This window comes from Drosophila erecta, unplaced genomic scaffold (assembly GCF_003286155.1).
Source record: "Drosophila erecta strain 14021-0224.00,06,07 unplaced genomic scaffold, DereRS2 tig00000000-arrow-pilon, whole genome shotgun sequence".
Taxonomy (NCBI): domain Eukaryota; kingdom Metazoa; phylum Arthropoda; class Insecta; order Diptera; family Drosophilidae; genus Drosophila; species Drosophila erecta.
The window spans coordinates 14508279-14524650 of record NW_020825194.1 but is presented as its reverse complement, the minus strand read 5'-3'; the positions used below and the strand labels follow the sequence as shown (position 1 = coordinate 14524650).

The window sequence follows — 16372 nt, the reverse complement described above, 5'->3', positions numbered from 1 at the left end:
TGATTAATTCTCTGCTGATTGCCCCTCAACTCTTTGGTGAATATGTAAAGCTAAGTTGGTATTCCCTTGACCATTTTTCAATGGATCTTTAAGGCGCGCGCCGATTAATTTGTAGCATAGTCAAAAACTATCGATACATTGAATGCGCCCATAAAATATCGAGACAATCCACCAGCTGATGCATAAAGTGTTGGACAACTCGTGAAAATTATTGTGTATTGCATCTATCTTTTTCTATGCGAACTTAAAAATAATAATTATAGCTCCGAATTCCTTGAGATTTGCTGGCAGTTAGCGGGCATTTCGGCTGCAGCCGGCTGCGAGGTGTGTGCACAGATATATATATATAGACTGGCCATTCCGATTCCCGGCGCACTATTCCACTTTGCGTGGCGGGGTGTGGTTAAAGAAAAAAAAGAGTGAAGACCAAGACTCGTAAAGCCTGAAAAACGCCTCCGGGCGCCATAGACAATACAATAACAATTCGGCCCCTCGATCGCCATGGAGCTAATCATTTATGCCGAGCGCAGAGACGGAGCCTAATTAGCATATCAAATTGGATGACGGCACTGGCGAATAGTAGCCATCTGCCGATGCCCTAGCTATAAGAACAAAATAAAAAAAAAAAAATTCAAAATTCAAAATAAAACATCTTCAACTCTTTGTTCCCCAGATTTGGCTAGTAAAGAGCCGTAGGATCCTAGACGACTGGCCGGCAATGTGGTGGGAAAAATGTCCCGGCTTGCTGATTACTTCGTTATAGTCGGCTACGACAGCGATAAGGAGAGTGAGTACAACCATATACCCAGCATCCATAATTAGCAATTCCCGGACTTTCAACAATTTTCCCTTTCCCCAGAAACTGCTAGCAATGTGGGCGGCCAGCCGACATGCGGCAAGATCGTTCAGCGCTTTCCCGAGAAAGATTGGTCGGACACTCCGTTCATCGATGGCATTGAATGGGTACGCTTCCTACATCACACACTTTATACGACTTATCCGACTTGTACCTTATCATTCCGACAGTTCTGCCAGCCGCTCGGCTGGAGTTTATCGTACGAGAAGCAGGAGCCCAAGTTCTTCGTCTCTGTGCTGACGGACATCGATGCCAATAAGCACTACTGCGCCTGCCTCAGCTTCCATGAGACGGTGGCCATTACGCAGACGCGCAGCGTCGACGACGAGGATGAGACCATCGGAAGCAGCAGGCTGCTGGGAGCTACACCCTCCTCGACGGATGGCATCACGGCGACATCCACGCCGGCTCCCATTATGCACCACAGCGTCATGTATGCACCAAAGTGTCTGGTGCTCATATCGCGTTTGGACTGTGCTGAGACCTTTAAAGTGAGTTTAAAACTCTGTGCTAAAAAACTACACTAACCCATTATTTTGATTTGCAGAATTGTCTCGGCACCATATACACGGTGTACATTGAGAATCTGGCGTATGGATTGGAGACACTCATAGGAAACATTCTGGGCTGCATCCAAGTTCCGCCAGCGGGCGGACCGCAGGTGCGCTTCTCCATAGGAGCAGGCGACAAGCAGTCGCTCCAGCCGCCACAGAGCTCATCCCTCCCCACTACCGGAAGTGGAGTACACTTCCTCTTCAAGCAGCTGGGCATCAAGAATGTACTGATCCTACTTTGCGCCGTGATGACAGAGAACAAGATACTGTTTCTTTCCAAGTGCTATTGGCACCTGACGGACAGCTGCAGAGCTTTGGTGGCATTGATGTATCCATTTCGGTATACTCATGTTTATATACCAATTCTGCCGGCGCCACTCACGGAAGTGTTGTCCACACCCACACCATTCATTATGGGCATACATAGCTCACTACAAACTGAGATTACGGATCTACTGGATGTTATTGTGGTGGATTTGGATGGAGGTCTCGTTACCATTCCCGAGTCACTTACTCCGCCCGTTCCTATTCTTCCCTCACCTCTGTGGGAACAGACCCAGGACATGCTAAGCATGATCCTGTTTCCAAACCTGGCGCAGGCTGATCTGGCGTTTCCCACATTAGAGCGACCTTCTGCTATGGCCAAGACTGACGCCCAGATTGATAAGGAACTTCGCGCCATATTCATGCGACTTTTCGCCCAGTTGCTGCAGGGATATCGCTCCTGCCTGACAATAATTCGGATCCACCCAAAGCCGGTAATCACCTTTCACAAGGCAGGATTTCTCGGCGCCCGCGATCTGATTGAGAGCGAATTCCTGTTTAGGGTACTGGATAGCATGTTTTTCACGACGTTCGTCAACGAACGGGGACCTCCCTGGCGCTCCTCCGATGCCTGGGATGAGCTCTACAGTTCAATGAATGAACTGCTTAAATCGGAGTCGCAGAATCGGAATCTCGTAAGTAGATTGCAGAGATTTAAGGGATAGTGTAGTATTATCTTTCATCTGCCTTTCAGATACTCACACATATCCAGGAATTGGGACGAGTACTATATGAAAATGAGGGGACTCTGGCTCAAATCAACTATGCCCAAAAGGTACTGCGTCCGCCGGACGGTGCATTCCAGCGCATCCATCAACCCGCCTTTCCGCGCATTAACTCGGAAAAGGTCGAGCTTATCATACAGGAAGGAATACGCAAGAACGGAGTACCACAACGCTTTCATGTAACTCGTAATCAGCACCGGATCATTCCGATGGGACCCAGGTTACCCGAAGCTTTAGATGTGCGTCCCAATGTCCAAAACTCCGCTCGGCGACTGGAGGTGCTGCGGATCTGTGTGTCATACATCTTTGAGAATCGGATAACAGACGCCAGAAAACTGCTGCCGGCTGTGATGCGCACCCTGATGCATCGGGATGCGCGCTTGATCTTATGCCGCGAGTTCTTTGGATATGTGCACGGCAATAAGGCAGTGCTGGACCATCAACAGTTTGAGTTAGTTGTGCGATTCATGAACAAGGCACTGCAAAAATCATCGGGGATTGATGAGTACACTGTGGCTGCGGCTCTGCTGCCCATGTCCACAATTTTCTGCCGCAAGCTCTCTACTGGAGTGGTGCAATTCGCTTACACAGAGATACAGGATCATGCCATCTGGAAAAATCTGCAGTTTTGGGAGTCTACGTTCTTTCAGGATGTCCAAGGTCAGATAAAGGCATTGTATCTGCTTCACCGACGTCAGAACGAGCATCAAAAGGAGGCAAACTGTGTGCTGGACGAAGTACCTCTAGAGGAGCCCACGGCGCTTGAAATTACAGCCGAGCAGCTGCGCAAAAGTCCCAACATTGAGGAAGAGAAAAAAGCCGAGCTGGCCAAGTCAGAGGAGTCTACATTGTACAGCCAGGCGATTCACTTTGCCAACCGTATGGTTTCCCTGCTGATTCCACTGGATGTCAATGTAGATGCGGCCAGTAAGCCAAAACCGGCGTTTCGTCTAGAGGAAAATCAGAGTGTTTCCAATAGGTAATACTAGATGAGTTTCTAGCTTCGATTTTATATTTACATATGAATTTCTAATTTTAAATTACAGTATTATGGGCTCACACAGCCTGAGCGAACATTCCGACGAAGGATTCGAGGAGAACAATGCTTTGGAAATAGGTGTCACGGTTGGGAAAACCATTTCACGCTTCATTGACTGCGTTTGTACCGAAGGTGGAGTGACCTCCGAGCATATACGCAATCTGCATGATATGGTGCCAGGTGTTGTGCATATGCACATCGAGTCCCTGGAACCGGTTTATCTCGAGGCCAAGCGTCATCCGCACGTGCAGAAGCCCAAGATTCAAACGCCATGCCTGCTGCCGGGAGAGGACCTGGTGACCGACCACCTGCGTTGCTTCCTTATGCCGGATGGACGCGAAGATGAAACCCAGTGCCTGATACCCGCCGAGGGAGCTCTTTTCCTCACCAACTACCGTGTGATCTTCAAGGGCTCCCCTTGCGATCCCCTCTTCTGTGAGCAGGTGATTGTGCGCACTTTTCCGATTGCCTCCCTGCTAAAAGAGAAAAAGATATCGGTGCTGTACCTAGCTCATCTAGATCAAACGCTGACAGAAGGACTGCAGCTGCGTTCCAGCAGCTTTCAACTGATCAAGGTCGCTTTCGACCCGGAAGTAACTCCCGAGCAGATTGAGAGCTTTAGGAAGATATTGAGCAAAGCGCGGCATCCGTTTGATGAGTTTGAGTACTTTGCGTTTCAATCATACGGCACCATGCTCCAGGGAGTGGCTCCGTTGAAAACAAAGGAGAAATATTCCACCTTAAAGGGATTTGCCAAAAAAACGCTGCTCCGTGGGGCCAAAAAGGCTGGATTTAAGCAGAAGCAGCAGACCAAGCGCAAATTGGTTTCTGATTATGATTATGGAAGTGCAGATGCGCAGGAAACGCAGTCCATCGACGATGAGCTGGAGGATGGAGATGAGTTCGAAACTCAAAACAATGCCATGCCCAGATTGCTAACAACAAAAGATGTCGAACGGATGCGGGAGAGAAGCTATGTGCAGGACTGGAAGCGACTAGGCTTCGATGCGGAATCACAGCGTGGTTTCCGTATAAGCAATGTTAATACCAGTTATGCCACCTGCCGCTCCTATCCGGCGATAATTGTGACCCCTGTGCAGTGCAGTGACGCGGCAATAATGCATTTGGGTCGGTGCTTCAAGGGCCAACGCATTCCACTGCCCACATGGCGGCATGCGAACGGAGCGCTGCTCATTCGAGGTGGTCAACCCAACAGCAAATCGGTAATTGGAATGCTAAAAAACACCACGGGGAGCACTACAAACGCCCATCACGATGTCACGCATTACCCCGAGCAGGATAAATACTTCCTAGCCCTGATAAACACAATGCCTAAGCTAACGCCTCTGGCTCTCAATCACTATTCGGGCATGAATCTCTCAATGAGCTCTTTGATAGGCCATGGCTCCTCCGAGGATCGACAACCTCTTACTCCGGAACTGTCGCGCAAACATAAAAACAACTTGGACATTAGTGATGGCAACAAGTCCAGTCAAGGAGGTAAGACCGGAACGATGAAGGGAAATCCTAAAAACTCATCGGCTCATCCCTTTCGCAAAATGCGGCTTTACGCATTGGGTAAGCAAAAATAGATTTTTCTTTTCAAGGTGGCATTTTCTATTATTTCATTTTACTTTTAAAGGAGAGAAATCCCAAGCCAAGTCCAACATGAATGTAGACTTCTGCGCGGACTTTATACCCGTGGACTATCCCGACATCAGGCAATCGAGACCCGCCTTCAAAAAGCTGATACGCGCTTGCATGCCATCACACAATACCAACGAGGCGGATGGACAAAGCTTTGCCAAGATGGTGGAGCAGTCAGACTGGCTCCAGCAGATCTCCTCACTAATGCAATTGTCTGGTGCCGTGGTGGATCTGATCGATTTGCAGGAGAGCAGCGTGATGCTATCTCTGGAAGATGGCTCCGATGTCACTGCCCAGCTCAGTTCAATAGCCCAGCTGTGCTTAGATCCCTACTACCGAAGTCTGGATGGTTTCCGTGTGTTGGTTGAGAAGGAGTGGTTGGCATTTGGTCACCGCTTTGCGCATCGCAGTAATCTCAAGCCTTCACATGCAAACACAAATATTGCGTTTGCCCCCACTTTCCTGCAGTTCCTCGATGTGGTTCATCAACTGCAACGGCAGTTTCCCATGGCTTTCGAATTTAATGATTTCTATTTGAGATTCCTGGCATATCACTCAGTGTCGTGTCGATTCCGCACCTTCCTTTTTGATTGTGAGCTTGAGCGATCGGATTCGGGGATTGCCGCAATGGAGGACAAACGAGGCTCGCTGAATGCAAAGCACATGTTTGGAGTCGGTGGTTTGGCAACCAATGGATCAGACGATGAGTGCAGCGTGTATCCCCTGGATATCAGAAGCCAAAGGGCACCCGCTCCCCTGAATCGCATCGGTCACTCTATCTTCGATTACATCGAACGGCAGCATAACAAGACGCCCATATTTTATAATTTCTTGTATTCGGGCGATAAAAGCATGACTCTGCGACCGCAAAATAATGTAGCTGCTTTGGATCTATGGTGTTATTATACCAACGAAGAGCTGGCCCAAGGAGCGCCATACGATTTAGAAGTGACCACTGTGGACGACGAAATCGATCTATCCGAGACAAAGGGAAAACGCATGGTCATCACCGCCGGATACGACAACATGGAGAAGTGCAATCCCAACGCCTACGTTTGCCTTCTAAGCGAGGTGAAGCAAGCGGAGACAGAGCGAGGACAACACCTTCCCCAAAAGTGGCTGCAGGTGTGGAACAGCCTGGAAGTGCCCCAACTGGAACCAGTTGTTCGCAATTCATCTCTTGGAAACATCTTCGTGCAGACGCATCAGCACAAACGCTCTACACTGGAGATCATCATGAAAGGTCGTCTGGCAGGTTACCAGGACAAGTACTTCCACCCGCATCGTTTCGAAAAGCATCCATACACCACGCCCACCAACTGTAATCACTGCACCAAGCTGCTCTGGGGGCCGGTTGGCTACCGGTGCATGGACTGCGGAAACTCCTATCACGAGAAATGCACGGAAAACTCAATGAAGAACTGCACAAAGTACAAGGCCATAGATGGATCTGTTGGACCGCCGAATGTGAACATGTCGCAGGGCGACACAGCGAGCATCGCTTCCAGCGCGGCCACAACGGCGCGCACCTCAAGCCATCATTTCTATAACCAGTTTAGCAGTAACGTGGCCGAAAATCGAACACATGAGGGGTGAGTTTTGTGTGGCAATTAATGATAAATTTATGAACATTTTCTAAATATTTTTCTTTGATTTTTTGTAACTTTCTATAGACATTTGTACAAACGTGGCGCTTTGCTCAAGGGCTGGAAACAGCGATGGTTCGTGTTGGACTCTATAAAGCACCAACTTCGGTACTATGACACTTCCGAGGATACCGCTCCCAAGGGAATAATTGGTAGATATTTCCTTTTTTTTTTTTTTGTTGCTTAAGAACTTTTAATAGCGGATTTGTTTTCAGAACTGGCTGAAGTCCAATCTGTAACTGCCGCACAACCTGCACAAATTGGCGCAAAGGGCGTAGATGAAAAGGGATTTTTTGATGTAAGTAAAATAGACAAATACGAGCTCAATATCCTATTACTGATGTAATTTTCTTTTTAGCTTAAAACATCAAAGCGCATCTATAATTTCTACGCAATCAATGCAAATCTGGCACAGGAATGGATTGAAAAGTTGCAGGCATGTTTGCAGTAGATAAACGATGCAAACTATGCTTTTTCACCACCTGAATTTCGTTAAATTTCCTTTCTGTTTTGTTCGGCGATCTGAAGTTTTGTTATAGGATAAATCAAAATGTTTCCAGTTCTACGTATTAATATTTTGAATCTGTGGCTCTGCCATCATATCATAGCTTTCACTTAGAATTCTCTTAGTTGATTTGGGAAATCCCTCGCACCCATTAACATAAATGTTAGCAACAATTATGCCAAGCAACAAGCGAAACTTTAGTTAAAGAATGAAATCCATTTGTAAATGTGAATGTAAAGAAACTATAAAATTATGTGATTATATAAACAAACAAAAATCAGACTATGATAAATTAACGATAAAATGGAAAAGCCACGCCCGCAAGTTTTTGATATAATTTTTTATATATATACAAATATCCTTATGCCTAAACTATATAGGTTTATAGTGAATTTACCAAAGATTATTCCACCTTTGTTGCGCAATTGAAATGCATTTCTTGATTGCTTCCTTTAAACTAAACCATATTATTAAACGCTTTCCTTTATTTATACACTACATGGTAATCAATATATAATACATACTTTAATGCAATTATTTGTGGCTTACAAACGATAATATACATTTTTAAACAAATGCGCTTGGTATTATTATTGTTTACGCTCTATTCCTTCGGAGAAACTTTGCCATCCATTATAGGAACGTTGTCCAGTAGACAATATTGAGTATAAAGAACGAAAACGGGAAGAAAAAGCGCGAGAATTTGTCTATATAAATGGCTGTGGCATGGCCATGGCAGAAAGTGTCGTACTGGGGCTCAATAATCGATTCGCGATGATGCTGTAGTGCAGACTAGGAGTCGTCATCATGGGGAATAACTCAATACATTTTTTCCAACTCACCTTTAGGTCGTCCAGGTCACTGATGTTCTCGTCCGAATATCCCTTCATTGCCTTTGTGGCCACCGGCCCCATAAAGTTATTGACCACCGCAAACTCCATTAGAGAAAGGAATACAAACACCGAACAGGACGACATCCAGACGTCTATAGCCTTCACATAAGAAACCGGCGGCAGCGATTGCTGCGACTGTGTGTTCTGGGTGGCCAGGGTCAGCAGTGAGGTCACTCCCAGAGTTACACGGGCCGGTATCGCCTCTGGTTTTATCCAAAACGATATCCACGACATGACCACGATCAAAGCCGAGGGGATGTAAGTGTGGAACAAATGGTAACCCAGGCGTCGGCGCAAGTTGAACACAATGGCCAGGCAGGTGAAGTTACCTAAAAGTATGATGAATATTAAGTAAATATTTATTATTTTTAATATGTTGGGTTAGCTTAATTTAGCCTTACCCGTTGAGTACTCTATGGTACAGTCGGTTGTGTAGTTATTTGAAATGTCTAGCTGCGGCAACTCAATCTCCGTATTAACCACTAGTGGGTCGGTCATGTTCCAAATGAAAACCAAATCTTCCACCGTATGGGATACTGCCAATCAAAACTTGATTACTTACACCACTAAACAGCACTCTTTCAACCAGATTAATTGTGACTCAAGAAGCGGAATGGAAAGTTCCAAGCGATACAGGAATTGCAGGGTGTGGATAACCATTACATTTCCACCTACAACTCTCAATCATCATAGAGCAGATTTGCGTGTCATGCGGATAGGACTCAAACTTCATGGCGCACGACAGGACCAACGTGAGCTTGGACATATAGAGCAGCGTCTTGTCGTGGTACAGCCAGAGATAGTGATTCGGAATGCTCATCTCATGGAAGGTGACCTTCTTGGCGTTTTTGAAAAAGCAATCGGGCCGCCAGATGCTGTGCAACCAGTCGACATCCAATATGCGATACTGTTCACTCATGTTCTCCGGCAACCGCAGGCGGGGATCACGCCAGCTTTGTGCAAGGAAGATGTCCGTCACATAGGTCTACAGGAGCATAAAAGTGCAATTAGCAATTTGCTGATGAGTATTGGATTATATAGCCCAAACTTATAGCCCCAACTTTGTAGTTCATGGAACCATTCTACTTACCATAGACTCCTCGTTAATGGAGTCCAGCGAGAGGACCGTGACATGGAAGTAGACTACTGTGGGCTGGCCGAGGAGCTTAGGAGCCCGGTTCTTGTCGTAAGTCTTTGAGGGAATGGGTAGAATGTCCGGGAGGGAGAGACTCGACTCGTAGTGGGAGACCAGCTCGGCGCTCTCCGTGTTATTTCTGCATATGTAGAACAGAACAGCCTTGTGGCGTAAATCTGATGAAACTGGGCAAACGCACTCGGACTCACCTGTAACCATGAACACAATGGCACTGCTGGATCGATTGCTCCAGCGCGTGCAAATATATTGCCAACGCAATCAGGAACCTGAATTCTACCAATTTGCTAGTTGGGCTTTGCATTATGAACACACTACCTTCGGCTTTGATAATGTTCTTCTGGCACTCATTGCTCCGCAGTCCATGTCAGTTCCCAAAGTAGCTCATCTCTGGATGCGCTAGGAAATGAACTTGCTGGTAGATTAGTAGGCGAGGAATTATATTTTACTCGTCGCGCTGCAAAAACCAATAAACAAACAGCAGAGTTATCGCGACGATTGTGATGTGCTGCAAAGTGTGATAAATTAATTTCTATGGTTTCATTCGCTTTCATTGGCATTCGCCTACACTACTTTTCAAATTGACAACTGACCCCGGCTAGCGAAATGCCAAAGAGGAAATGATGTGCGTACCGACTGACAAGGGCATTAATTTAAATGTTTACTCTGTATTTGCGAAAAATATCTGCGAAATATGAAAAACCGTTTGACTGCGCGAAATAAGCGAACTGGGCGCCAACTGTCGATGTCAAAAATGCTTTTATCGGGCAAGTTCCGGCATTTGCTTTCGAGGAACGTTTTCACGAACTGTTCTGGCCTTAAGTTGAAATCACAAGTTTTCTAAAATATCGTTCTCTACTGCATTTTAAATAAAAAGCCAACTACAATTCATAAAATTTACTTTAAATGTTTAATAAATGTTGAAATTGAAAATTCACCAAGATAATAATATAAAGATTATTAAGATAATTTAATAAAACCGGAATTTACCTTTGGTGTAACGGGCCGCGTTGCCAACAACTTTTCCCATCTGGCAGCGCTGGCGAGCAACCAGCTGTTCGCGTAACTGGCAACTCTATGAGGTCAAAATATTGATTGTTTCACTTGCCAAGAGTCTTTTTTTTGGCAATTCCAAAATGTACAAGTGGCAAAAAATCTGCACGTAAAACCCTTAAAGCACGCGTAAATAGAAACGAAAACCACCCAGATCGAAAGTAACATGGAATCCTGCGATAAAATCGCAGGTGAGTGCCAAAAGCGGCAGGTTGTAAATTTAATCCCGGTGCGATTTTACAAGGGGGTGGTGGGTCAGGGGTCATTTTTCTTTGTGCACTGGCGCGATTTCGCTGCGGCGCATTGTGCAACTTGTGGATATTGATTAATAGCAAGAACGCCGAGATACACAAATAATGGTTTACCGACTTCTTACATTTTCCATAGGTTAATAGCTTTTAATAACTTTTGACAAGTGCGAAAATCGTAACGACCCAACGATGGAATCCCCTCTGTTGCCCAAGGCCAACAACAATCTGGGCATGGACAAGATGAGCTCCAGCTTGAACAGCAGCACCATGGAGGACACCACGCCCAGCGATTCGGGGGTACAACTCCTGGACTCGGAAAACAGCGATGTGATGGTGGAGTCCATTTGCTCCTACGAGGAGAACGTGAGACCTATGCCCCTCCTTCCATTGGTGGATCCAAACTCCAATGTGACTGCAGCGCCTGACGAGTCTATGACCATCAGCGAGTGCTCTACGTTTGACACCACTGAGAAGATTGTATACCGTCGCAAAGTGCACAAAGCTTCGTCCGCGTCTAAAACTCCCAAAAAGCGAGTGTCCTTCCATGAGGATATTCTAAAGAACACTCGTACCGATAACATTCATATTGAGCATGGCTTTATTACCTACAAGAACGGACGGAAATTGGCCTTTGCAAACTCTGCGGGCGTGGCCGGTGCTCCAGGACGATATTCCTGGTGTCCGGATCGGGAGCGTCCGGAGGGACCTAATGAACTTAGTGCCGCTGGCAGGGAAGACGATGGCGAGGAAGCTACCGGCGGCGGAGGCGCCAGGCGAAAGAGACATCTGGTCTACAGGAATGCCTGCTCGGATGTGCTGGACTACGACAACATTTTTGACACGGACGAGGCACCCGGTCTTCACTATGACACCTCAGGTGTCTTTGAGTACGGTCCTGCGACCCTAAAACAGGAGGAGCAACCCCAACTTTACAAATGCGTATGTAGCAGCTCCAACTCGAGTTTGGATTCAGACGAACAGGACAAAAACTCCAATGCGAATCGCAAGCAGTACGAGCAGGCTAAGAGCAGCTCTTGTGATTGCATTGGTATGAGCAATGCTAACAACAACCTAATCGGTAAGATATAAAACATTCCATTTAAATCCTTGTGATAAATATTGATTAATGTTTAACCCAAAAACAGGTGACAATTGCTACTATTCCGAGCCGAATATCGGAGATGCTGACAGTCCCAAAGTCAAGTCTGTATGGAATAAGGAGAAGAAGCCAAAGTCGAGCTGCTTGAAGAAAACTAGGCTACAAACAAATGTAATTCTTGAGCAGGATCTCAATGGGCGGGTAAAAAAGTTTAACGTGCATGACATTAAACACCAGCTGCTGGACAACAGTAGTAAGATGATATTTGGGTCTCTTAAGAGCATCTTTACCATGCCATTGCCGGAACGCGGAGTTCCCGAGGGCTCCGAGGACCTGCAGGCGGTGGTGGAGTGCGTCCCTGAATTGGAGCAAACACCAGAGCACAAATCCCGGGCAGTGACCGAGTCACCACCTCTTAAAGCTAAGCCATTCCTCAGCAAGAGTCTCGACGGCAGCAAGCAGGCACAACCAGTTAAGAAATTCGTGCACAACGTTGATGAGCAATTGCGGCATAAGAACGAAGACGATGGTACCAGCTCCACGGAAGCCTCGCCTATGGATTCAAAACAGTCACTAATGTTGCACCGCCAAGAGGAATTCGATAAGGAAACAGTGCCAATTGGCAGCGCACAGGGCGAGTTCCGCAGCAAGTTTATAATAAATTGTGAGAGCACTGTCTTCGAGCACACCGGAGTATCCTACGAGACGGGGGATCTGCAATCTGAACTCTCATCTGGCATTCAGCACACCAGTGTAGCCAGTCTGCTCGAGCAAAACACTCCTATCGCAGAGCCGGCGGCTAGTCAAATTAAAAAATCATTTCTGGATGCTCCCATTGCCAAGACTTTTAGTAATTTCTTTCGAAGCTTTAAGGATAGCACAAGTGCCGTGGCAACACCAGTTGCAAAGGACGAGCAGGCAGTCCCAGATAACTATTTTGGTAAGTAAATAGTATTAATTTAAATTCATATTTTTTCCGATAGCTAACACAGTTCATTATGCTTATATAGCTCCAAAAATCGCTAAGCCGCAGCAACAAGCACCGCCCGCAGGCAAGCTTCAGCGGAATTTTTCCTCATCCACCATATCCGAACCTAGTTCTAACACCAACACCAGCAGCAACCATCAAATCGCAATGAATCCGCAGCTGGGCAACGCAGAGCGTCAGTCTCGACACCTTCCTTCGCCGCTCAAGAAGCGTGGACAACCCCTACAGCCGCCACGGTACTACGACCAACAGCATTCACACCAAAGCCGGAGCCTCCATAGCCCCAGTACCTACCTGGCCGCTGGACGCGGAGGACCAGGAGGCAGTGGACGCGACTCGAAGAGCACTATTCTCAGCGAAGATTTCGACGACATACTGACTATAACTACCACTGATACAACTAATGCGCGCTCAATGGACAGCGATTTGGTCATCGTAGACTATACAGACGTCGACTATGCTCACTTGCTGAAGCCACCAGCTCCGGCGGCCAAAACCTCACTTATAAATCGGTTCCTTCGCAATGTCACGCAAAAGAAAATAATGGAAACCTCTATACGCAAGAACAATTTCTTCGCCGATAAATTGCGAACAGAACAAAGGCATACAGGTTCGGATCTCTATGTGAAGGGTGCGCGGCCAAAGAACTACGAGTTGATAGATGACTTAAATGCTGAAATTGCTATGGAGATTGAGATGTGTGGCACGAATTCGCCGCGCCGGGAACTAGCGATTAGTTTGGATAACGATTTCCAAGGCAACTTGTCTAATTTCGAACTTGGCATAGGGGAGATCTCAATTGATGTATTCAAAGGAAAGTCCTTGCTCAATCTAAAACAATCAAATGAGCAGCTTATGAAGGTAGATAATGATTTAAAAAAGAATAAGAAACGGCTATAAAAACTAGTTATCATTTCAGGCTTTCAAACTGTATACTGGATACAGTGTAGATGGCATTATGACACCTGTACTTGTCCTACTCACTGATAAAACTCTGTATGTGGTGAATATGGAACGAAATAATCTGTGTGTCAAGTTTGTTTTGGCGTACAAGGACTTGGATGTCATACTGGTAAATGTTAATGGATGCTTCGCTTTGATATGTTAGTTTATACAACATATTTTTTAGATGGGACCTTTTGGAAACACAGTTTTGCTTAGCAACAGCAATCGAGATATGCAGCAGGTTCTTCTCGCAGGTGGTCCGTATCCAGCCGGATCCCTGGTAGCCAACCTAGAGTTGTGTGCCCGACGCAGTGGATCTACCCTGCCTGCAGTTGGTCAGCTTACTCTAGAACATTTGGCTCCATTGCAGGCTTTTGTGCGTGCCAACAGCTGTGTTGGCGTAGCAGAACATTGGATGTTCTATGCAGTGGTTAATGTGCCAGCTGGAGGATCTATGAGAGTCGAATCGCCAAGCGAACTGCTGGGACCCTCAATAAAGGGATTCCTCATGCACCGACGACTTAGGCAGACCACCAGCACTTCAGCGGCGAACAGAATATATTGGCAACCAGGATACTTTTTACTGAAGTTCGTAACCCTCTTTATTTGAAGGATTTAAATTTAATGTGTGCTCATTTCTTAGAGCTGGCGTATTGTATATGTTCAACGATTCCACCCAAAGGCTTCCCAGCTGGGCCATGGCCCTCGCCGAGTGTCAAGGCGCCCGGCGAACTATGAAATCAGAGCGCCCCCACTGCTTCGAGATAACGCTAAAGGGCGAACTCCTGCAAATGGCAGCGCCCGACGAGTATGTAGCCTCCGAGTGGCTCCAGGCCCTTTTGCAATCTGCCAGTGGCGTAAGTAGTTAATTAATATTAAAAGACCTTATTTCCAAGATATTGTTGTGTCTAGATTCTGGTTCAAGAAGAGAACCATAAAACCCTTGGATGCACATTAATCGTCACAGAAAACCATTTAATAACCCTGCGTGAAGACTTTTCGGCTCCTCTTCGAAAAATATGTCAGCAGGCGGATAGCAAAGCAGCTATTCAGGAAAAGAAAGATAAAGAAATCTTGCTTGAGGAGGATATGCTCAGTGTTTTTGAAACCAGCAGCTTGGTAAGTGTGCTTATCGGATCAGCAAATCCTACTTCGTAATAAAATTGATTTGAAATTTTAGATGGGTTCCACCATTAGTACGCCAACGCGTGGCACTCAGCATTCATATTCATCGTTGAGCTCCACGCCCACTAAGCAAGCAAACGAGGCTGCAGCTCCAAAAGAAACTGTAGCATCGCCTGGAAAGTCGCAAAGAATGACCAGTGTTTACGGAAAGAACTCCGGCTTAGCCATACTCACTTGTGCGGACATCAAAGAGATGACTGGCATTAAGATAACCTCGCGGAGCGAGACTTGGTGGTGCATACTGGAGTTCTCCTGCCAGGAGGCACCCTTGGAAAATCAAGACGATTTGGTTATATTTTTTGCCAGCAGCATGGAAATGCAACGTTTTCTGCGGTTGCTAGAGCAGCTTTGGCAGTCTAAGAATGTATGTTCCTCGTTGCTTATTAAGCCTTTACTCCGAAATAACGAATTGTTATACTTTCACAGAACGATCTATTTCCAATAACCATACTAGACGACGGTGACTCTCTGGCCGAGCAGTATAATCGGCTCTATATGGACACAAATAGGGCCTGGGAGCCTTTGCTATTAGCTGCGCTGGGTTAACGTGGCTATAGCAATATATACACCATTTACAAATAGAAAATTATATTTCCATATACATAACTCAAGCGTTAAATATTCTATCCTAAATACTCAAATAGCTAAAGAACAAAAAGTATTGATATTTATATAGTCTGTATGTATTATGTATTATGATTTTGTAATGCCTGCCTCCGCTTGACTCATTCATTCGTTTGCGCTTAATAACATCTCATTTGAATAATTTTTGTGATATTAAACTTAAAGTCGCAGATCTTTGGTATTCTCCTTTGTAGGATATTTAGTTTCTATTGATTTTCTACATTCGTTATTTCTTAACTTTTATAAATACATTGTGTACAAATATTGCACAGATTATAAGAAACAAAATATTATACATACATATGTACGTAATCTAACTTATACTGAATATTGAACATGTAATCGGTAATGTTATGTTTTGGGGGTGCTCTTTTGGTCCAAGGATCATATCCATATGATATACGACATACAATATATGGCTATTTATAAAATAAACAAAGCAAACATTTATAAATGTGTACTAGGAAATGTGTGTAAGGTGGAATTAATCTTATTTTGCAATGCTGTGCCTGTCCTTTTCAATTAGCATAGATTAAATTCCCCTCCCAACGCCCCACTTTTCGCCGTAAGCCTTTCAGTCCACTAAAAGCTCATGATAATTAATAAAACCAATAAACGCCATTACAAAACGAATTTTTATTTCATTTTAAGCTCGCTGATGATAGTCCTTGACATTTTCAATAATTGCAAGTGGTGAAAGGGTTTACAGAGGAAAGGGTTTTCTGAGCTCTAAGTCGGCTACGCTGTATGGGAGGTTACCATACGACTGTGTGAGAGGGAGAGGGAAATGGAGGGGTCTTGAGAGGATGCTGAATATGGAAAGAAGTTGCATACAAATATCCTAACATCAACATACATTGTATGCATATAGATACATACATCTGT

At 45.5% G+C, this 16372-nt stretch overlaps 3 protein-coding genes across 5 annotated transcripts; 2 read left to right on the top strand and 1 right to left on the bottom strand.

Moving 5' to 3' along the window:
* Positions 1–179: 179 nt before the first annotated feature.
* On the top strand, positions 180–7871 carry LOC6554035 (myotubularin-related protein 13). Its single transcript, XM_001980472.3, has 11 exons — positions 180–324; positions 674–787; positions 860–963; positions 1027–1347; positions 1404–2369; positions 2429–3438; positions 3506–5076; positions 5141–6737; positions 6819–6943; positions 7007–7089; positions 7150–7871. Exons 2-11 carry the CDS (start codon positions 733–735, stop codon positions 7240–7242), a joined length of 5925 nt encoding a protein of 1974 aa, XP_001980508.1. The 5' UTR covers positions 180–324; positions 674–732; the 3' UTR covers positions 7243–7871.
* Positions 7872–7886: 15 nt separating this feature from the next.
* On the bottom strand, positions 7887–10030 carry LOC6554036 (glycine receptor subunit alpha-4). 3 transcript variants are annotated; one of them, XM_015154594.2, is made up of 6 exons: positions 9534–10030; positions 9280–9463; positions 8865–9174; positions 8591–8725; positions 8139–8518; positions 7887–8088 (listed from the first exon to the last, which is right to left on the bottom strand). In XM_015154594.2, exons 1-6 carry the CDS (start codon positions 9644–9646, stop codon positions 7930–7932), a joined length of 1281 nt encoding a protein of 426 aa, XP_015010080.1. In that variant the 5' UTR covers positions 9647–10030; the 3' UTR covers positions 7887–7929. The 3 variants fall into 3 exon arrangements, with proteins under 3 accessions (XP_015010080.1, XP_001980509.1, XP_026833027.1); XM_001980473.3 differs by having other exon boundaries at positions 7887–8076; XM_026977226.1 differs by lacking the exons at positions 7887–8088; positions 8139–8518 and having other exon boundaries at positions 8695–9174; positions 9534–9799; positions 9936–10030.
* Positions 10030–16120, top strand: LOC6554037. Its single transcript, XM_001980474.3, has 10 exons — positions 10030–10586; positions 10783–11724; positions 11792–12685; positions 12756–13594; positions 13653–13805; positions 13863–14266; positions 14322–14535; positions 14591–14797; positions 14859–15227; positions 15290–16120. The coding sequence occupies exons 2-10, from the start codon at positions 10836–10838 to the stop codon at positions 15407–15409; spliced, it is 4089 nt and encodes a 1362-aa protein (XP_001980510.1). The 5' UTR covers positions 10030–10586; positions 10783–10835; the 3' UTR covers positions 15410–16120.
* Positions 16121–16372: the final 252 nt, after the last annotated feature.

What these genes read in the sequence shown, in the direction of transcription:
- LOC6554035 (XM_001980472.3), top strand. Translation starts at nt 733, where the DNA reads ATGTCCCGGCTTGCTGATTACTTCGTTATAGTCGGCTACGACAGCGAT. An exon ending in TCATCGATGGCATTGAATGG is followed by an intron (nt 964 to 1,026) that starts GTACGCTTCCTA and finishes TCATTCCGACAG; the next exon opens with TTCTGCCAGCCGCTCGGCTG. An exon ending in CGCTCCCAAGGGAATAATTG is followed by an intron (nt 6,944 to 7,006) that starts GTAGATATTTCC and finishes ATTTGTTTTCAG; the next exon opens with AACTGGCTGAAGTCCAATCT.
- LOC6554036 (XM_015154594.2), bottom strand. Translation starts at nt 9,646, where the DNA reads ATGCAAAGCCCAACTAGCAAATTGGTAGAATTCAGGTTCCTGATTGCG. An exon ending in CATTGTGTTCATGGTTACAG is followed by an intron (nt 9,464 to 9,533) that starts GTGAGTCCGAGT and finishes CTACATATGCAG; the next exon opens with AAATAACACGGAGAGCGCCG. An exon ending in CTCTATGATGATTGAGAGTT is followed by an intron (nt 8,726 to 8,864) that starts GTAGGTGGAAAT and finishes TTTGATTGGCAG; the next exon opens with TATCCCATACGGTGGAAGAT.
- LOC6554037 (XM_001980474.3), top strand. Translation starts at nt 10,836, where the DNA reads ATGGAATCCCCTCTGTTGCCCAAGGCCAACAACAATCTGGGCATGGAC. An exon ending in AGTCCCAGATAACTATTTTG is followed by an intron (nt 12,686 to 12,755) that starts GTAAGTAAATAG and finishes ATGCTTATATAG; the next exon opens with CTCCAAAAATCGCTAAGCCG. An exon ending in CCAGGATACTTTTTACTGAA is followed by an intron (nt 14,267 to 14,321) that starts GTTCGTAACCCT and finishes CTCATTTCTTAG; the next exon opens with AGCTGGCGTATTGTATATGT.